This window comes from Orycteropus afer, unplaced genomic scaffold, assembly GCF_000298275.1.
Source record: "Orycteropus afer afer isolate SDZICR_OR568_19922 unplaced genomic scaffold, OryAfe1.0 scaffold00174, whole genome shotgun sequence".
NCBI classification, from domain to species: Eukaryota; Metazoa; Chordata; class Mammalia; order Tubulidentata; family Orycteropodidae; genus Orycteropus; species Orycteropus afer.
The window spans coordinates 531,666-538,036 of record NW_006921761.1 but is presented as its reverse complement, the minus strand read 5'-3'; the positions used below and the strand labels follow the sequence as shown (position 1 = coordinate 538,036).

The 6,371-nt window shown below is 52.4% G+C and overlaps 1 protein-coding gene across 1 annotated transcript in view; it reads left to right on the top strand.

The window, feature by feature from the left end:
* CCDC180 (coiled-coil domain containing 180) overlaps positions 1–6,371 on the top strand; it is a 64,486-nt gene that overhangs the window by 14,464 nt on the left and 43,651 nt on the right. Inside the window, 4 exon segments of the mRNA XM_007946991.2 lie at positions 1,112–1,191; positions 2,317–2,405; positions 3,363–3,485; positions 4,510–4,683. Coding sequence (XP_007945182.2) covers positions 1,112–1,191; positions 2,317–2,405; positions 3,363–3,485; positions 4,510–4,683 — 466 coding nt within the window.

Here is a 6,371-nt window from a genome sequence, read left to right as displayed (position 1 = left end):
CAAAGATTTCATATTACTTGATTCTACAATCGACGCCTATGGAAACAGCAGTCAAGACATCATTTAACATGTTTTACTGGGCAAATCTACTGCAAAAGACCTCGTTCAAGTGCTTAGGAGCAAAGATGTCTCTTTGAAGACTAAGGTGCACATAACCCAAGCCATGGTATTTTCAATCACCTCATATGCATGTGAGAGCTGGACAGTGAATAAGGAAGACCAAAGAAGAGTTGATGCTTTTGAGTTGTAGTGATGGTGAAGAATGCTGAAAGTACCATGGGCTACCAGAAGAGCTAACAAATCTGTCCTGGAAGAAGTGCAGCCAGAATGCTCCTTGGAAGCGAGAATGGCCAGACTTCGTCTCAGCTACTTTGGTCATGTTGTCAGAAGGGACCATTCCCTGAGAAGGATATCATGCTTGGTAAAGTGGAGGGTCAGCAAAAAAGGGGACGGCCCTCAAAGAGATGGATTGACACAGTGGCTGCCACAATGGGCTCAGGTATGGCAAGGATTGTGAGGCTGGTGCAGGACTGGGCAGTGTTGCGTTCTGTTGTACATATAGTCGCTGAGTCAGAGTGGACTCAGTGGCACCTGACAACAACAACAATCAGACCAGTAAGCCTGGTCTTTTTTTATTTTGAGTTTTGTTCCACATTTTCCTCCCGTTCTATCCAGTATCTCCTGCACTGATCCCTTTTTGAGTGGTTGACAGTGGTAGTCAGGCACCATCTAGTTCCTCTGGTCTAAGGTCATGTAGGCTGAGGTTCACATGGTCTGCTAGTTCCTTGGGCTAATTGTTTCCATATGTCTTTAGTTTTCTTCATTCTTCTTTTCTCTGGACAAGGAGAGACCAATTATTGCATTTTAGATGGCTGCTTGCAAGCTTTTAAGACCCTGGTTGCTACTCACCAAAGTAGATGTAGAAGAATGTGTGTGTGTAGTGTTTTATGCCAGTTGAGCTTGATGTCCCCCACAACCATGTCCTGAGCCTGTGGGCCCAGTGACTCACTCCTTCAGAATGTCTGGCTATGTCTTAGAAGTTATCATAATGTTAATAACTTTTTACACATTTTATTCAAGTGTAGGTTACCTGCCATATCTTCTTCCCCAGTGATCTTCTGCCTCCCGTTTATAGCAAAGCTCGTCTGACTGAATGGTATTCTTCTCTCATTGCCCTGAATAAGCAACTGGGTGAGTGGTGATTGTAGGATCCTCATGGGTCTCTCCAAAGCTCTGCTCAAGTAGTGGCTTTGTAATAACTTCAGCCAGTCAGTGACTAGTTATTTGAGATTCTGTTATGAACTCAGAAAGTAGGGAACAAGTCCGTCCTGGGGCAGGAGGGAAGGGGGTGTGGAGGGAAGAGTGAGACAAGGCTAATAGAGCTGAATGAGGCCTTCAAGGAAAATGACAGGGAGGCTGGAAGATGTGGGAGGCCAGTATGCAGGCCCTTTGCCCACATGAAGGGTCTGATTTCAACCAAGGTGGAGTAGGTGCCCAGTGGACAGTTCTGAGCTTGGGGTGCAGATGAATCAAATGAAGGAGTGAAGCAGGGGACCCACCAGAGGTCTGTCACAGTGACCTCTTGGGAAGGGTGAGGGTCCTCTGGACTAGAAGTGACTCTTGGGAGGGAGCAAGTCACTTGGAGAGCTTCTTCTCACCAGGTCCAGAGTGTCTCTCCCATCCCCAATGTCCTGAATCTACACCCAACCACTGTCCACCCTTCCCCCCTTCCACAGCCTTTGTCAAAAAACAACCACCACAGGATCATTGTGTTGTCTTTCCATTTCTAGAAACTGTAAGGAACAAGAATAATGTTGCATTGTGTGTCTTAGACCCCAAGAGTCACACCAAGTTTATTATAAACTGGGAAACAACAGGAAGGGGGGAGAGTCAAAAGGAGAAGAATGAACAACTTTCCCAGAGTCCTGCAAGTCCCCACATCTTAGGGAACCAATCACAGACATGATGTGTGGACTCACATTAATAATGCCCATTGTGTGGCTTGACCCAATTCCCCAAAAAGATTTTCACCAGTCTTGAAATTGAGTCAAGAGTTGGGACCAGAAAGAATTCAGAAAAGAGGCCATCTGAGCCCTTGTCAAGACACTCAGTGGGGTGTCAGGGACTTTGGGGGAGCACCCAGCACTGGGTCTGAGTCGGGACCACTGGTCTTGGCTTCCCTCAGTTTAGCTGTGGGGGCTCTTTGCTGGGGGAGGGTTGCTTCCTGTTGCCCAGGAGCGACCCCGCTTTCTGGTTTCCCTCTTCCTGCTGGGAGAGTGAGCTGACATGTCTTGTTTCCACACCCTCTGCCCCGAGACACCTACCACGTGGAGTGCATGGCGCGTATCCACCTGCTGTATGAGAAGACCTGGCAGGAGTGCCTGGCCCAGGTGCAGACGTGCAAGGTGGGCTCTGCCACCTGGGGTCTTGAGATGAACTAGGGGTGGGGTGCCGATGTTCCCCTCCATCCCCAGCCCCTCTGCAGCCTCACTCTCCCCGACCCTACCCCTCCACCCTCCCGCCCCCTCCCTGCTCTCCCTTCCTCACAGGCCCTGGGCTCTCACTGGCCTCTGGGGCTTCAGCCTGGACCACTCTTCCCTCTCTGCCTGTCCTCCAGTGATGTCCACCCTTCCCTCATGTGGTTGCCCCCCATAGCCCTTCCAGGAAGCCTTGCCTGACCTCACAGATGCCATCACGTGATCTCTGCTCACTCCCACCTCGCTCCCCACATCACTCATCACGTATGACGTGGTGTCTTTGATGGAGACTGTGTTGGGGCTTTTCCATCTTCTTGTTTTATAAATAACGCTGCGGCTGTAGCTGTCCTCTCTGTCCTTCCTGTCCTTGTAACGGGGTGAGACGGTGAGTTCAGCTGTAAACCCCTCAGTGACAATGACGGTTTTTCTGGGGAGAAGGAGATAGTAGCCACCATGGCCCCTCCTGCCCCCACCTCCACCCCCACTTGCCTCTGTAAAGTTGTGTGGATGAAAAGTTCAGCAAAGGTCTGAGGAGGTTGACGATGGCTCCAACCCCTCCGGGTGGCAGTGGGAGGCCCCGAGCTAGGAGGGCCCAGCCTGCTGCGCCCAGAGAAGCTGCTGTTGGCTCCGCCCCTCACACCTGTGGGTTACTTCAGTTCTCTGGGTCTCAGCATGCTCATCTGTCACCCAGGGCACCCCATGGGGCAGCACGCTCACGGCTCCTGGACACAGTGCTCAGTGTGTGATGATGGGCCATGTCTACTGAGGTTGGGGCTTCCCTGGAGAGTCCTCGAGATGGGGGTCAGGGGTAGGAGCAGGAGCAGGTTGAGTGGAAGGCTGAGCCCACATTTGCTCTCAGCCCACTCCTCCTGGGTCTTTTTTCAGAATCAGCTGCTGGACTGGAAAGTCTTCACTGAGGAGGAGGCCGAGAACCTGGTGAGCCCGTCCTTCTTCCAGATGGTGGGCGTGCTGCAGAGCAAGGTGGAGGAGGAGCTAGAGTTCATGGACGTGCGTAGCCGAGGACCCGCCAGCTGGGACCAGGGTGGTGGGCGTGAGACGGCCAGTCTGGGGCTCTGATACAGGGTGCCACGTGTGTGTCCATTCACTGCAGCCATTAGTAAGTAGCTCCTCTAGGACCAGCCCCCTACAGCCAGGGTTCCAGGCCAGGAGGGCTACAAAGAAGCAGTCAGTGTCCACTCCTAAGAAGTGTCTAATTTGGAGCAGGGGTCGGCAGATTACAGGCCCGGGTAGCATGTGTCGTGGGCTCTGCAGCTCAGAGGGTTTCTCTCCAACTTCTCAGTGTAGCACTGTTGCCCAGAAGTAGCCACAGACAGGATGAGAGTGAGCGGACGTGGCTGTCCCAGTGAAGTTTGTTTATGGACACTGCACTTAGAATTCCATATCACTTCCGTGTCATGAAATACTATTCTTTTGATTATGTTTAACCGTTAAAAATTAAAAACTTGTGCTATGCTCTTGAGGCCCTTCAACAAACAGGGAGGCTGGAGTTGCCAAGGCCAAGTTCAGGTGAGGATAGGAGGTTCAGCTGAAGATATTAAAAGACTGCAACAATGAAGTGGGGTAGGGAGCACAATGAATTGTGGGGGTGTTCAACAGCAGAGGGAAGGTTTTGCCCAGAGTTGGTAAGGTGAGAGCTCCAAGAAGGAAAGCCGCTCAGGCCAGCTTTGGTGTCACTTGCCTGTGTTTGCAGGTGTGTCTAGGGTCAATTCTTCCTTCTCCCAGGCCCTAAACACCATCTTGTCAGTGGCTTCAGTGGGACATAGGGCAGGTCTAGAGATCCAACTCCAGGGGCAGTGGTGAAGCGTGACATTGGGGCAGACCAGCAGTGACGCTGCCCTCAGGGAAGGAGGGCCGTGGCACAGGTGTGGCCTAGAAGTTGAGCTTGAGGGATGGTGCCCACGCGGAGATAGTCAGTCCTCCACTGACCAGCCAGGGGACCCCGTGGGTGGGACCCTTCTCTTTGCCTAGGTCTTGGGCTCTCAATGCTTTTCTCTGGGTTCTGTCATGGCAGAAATCCTTCGAGGTCCTGGCAAAGCAGACGGAGTGGCAGAGCCTGGATCTCTTCAACTACTTCCAGGAGGCCATACGGCTCTGGGAAGCCCACCAGAACATGCTGTCAGTGCAGGAGCTGGAGCTTGAGAGGAGGATGGAGCAGCATCGGCAAAAACAGAACCAGGAGAACCAGGTACGGCCACACCCGGGCTGTCGGCCCAGAAACCCGGCCAGCACGCACACATTCATTCATTCAGTGTTTACTGACCAAGAATCTGCTATGTACTGGCACTGTGCTGAGGCCCGAGGATATAGTGGTCATCAAAAGAGGAGCTGCCTGTACCTGCCGCTCCTGCTGCAAGCTCTTGGCTTGCAGGGAGGGTAGACACTAGACATACCTCTAGGAAAGGATTCCAGGACATTGGAGGGACATGGTCAGAGGGTATTGGGGATGGAGGAAGTGGTAGAGAGGGCCTGGACAGGGATGAGGGAGGGGGGAAGACAAGAGCCTGACTGATCTAGGGCCTAGGCCCTATGTATGAGGACAGCGAGGCCCAACTGCACATCCAGGAGGGTCTCTCCTATGAGTGAAAGTGTCCCCAGGATCCATACAGAGCCTTCTGGAAGGGTCATCCCAGGGCGTAGTGTCTGAGGACTGAGTCTCCCTGGACAGGTCACCCCAGGGCCCAGTGGCTCAGAAGTGAGCCTCCTTGGGAGGGACACCCTGGGGCCCAGTGGCTGAGGCATTCTTGTAGTGCCTTCACATGTAAGAGCCCATAGCAGCATTCTTCCCAGTAGACAACAAAACCCTGGATGACAAAACCAGTATGTTCATCAGGCTCCTAAAGCCGAGAGTTAAATCTGCCCATTTTCCCCAGAGAACCTGGACCAGGCCAAGGGGCCAGTGGTTCAGTGGGGGCCGGGATGGACAGGGCAGGCTGCCTTCAGATGGCAGCCGAGCCCACAGTGGCCAAAGGGCCATCAACCTCCAGAGGAGGCTCTGGAGCAGCACAAGGTAGAAGCAGGTGGATGGTACTAGTGTGCCTGGGTCAGTCCTTGACAGGGCTGTACCGGGGTTGGGCATGGGGACAGAAAACAGTGATACCCACCAGAACAGGAGGCCCAGATGTGTGGCCAGCAGCCTCCTTCCAGTGGGGACTCCCTGGACAGTCTCCATCCAGTGGGGACCCCCCAGGAAGGCAAGTGAAGGTCAGGGACTTCTGCAAGTCCCCAAGTTGCTTTCCCCCCTCTGTCCATCCTGCTCAAGAGAAGTGCTTCTGGGTGCCATGGAAGGACAGAGAGAAAGAGTACAGTTTAGTGATGAACTCCAGGGATCTCCTTTTAAGATGGGGAAGTGGAAGAAACTTCCGGTAAGATGGAGGAATAGGCAGATAAGCCACACAGACCCTCCTCAACAAAGAAAAGAGAAACTGATTGACAGAGATGCAGAAGATAATCCTGGAGCCCTGAGCTTTGAAAGGAAGTACATAGAAGTGGATGAGGCACCAACTACTGGAAAAACCTAAATGAAAACAGTGGGCATAGAGACAGTTGGAGCAGTGGACGGTCAGCACTCTGATGGGACCAACAGCCTGAATATTTCCAAGTGGTGTTGGGACGTGAGAATTGACCTAAAGGTTGGCACTGGTGGCCTGTGACTAGTAAGGGAAATACCAAGGAGGGAGACAAGCTCTGGACTTTCCGCTGTCCAGAGGGCACAGCCATTTTGATTGTTTACAAGCAGCGGCCATTTTGGATATTTAAAGTGACCGAAAGCTCAGCCATTTTGAATCTTTACAAGTGGTGGCCATTTTGAATTTTAAAGTGACAGCATTCTCATTCAAATTCCAGGGACCTAAGAATGGGCTCTGTTTGCCAAGG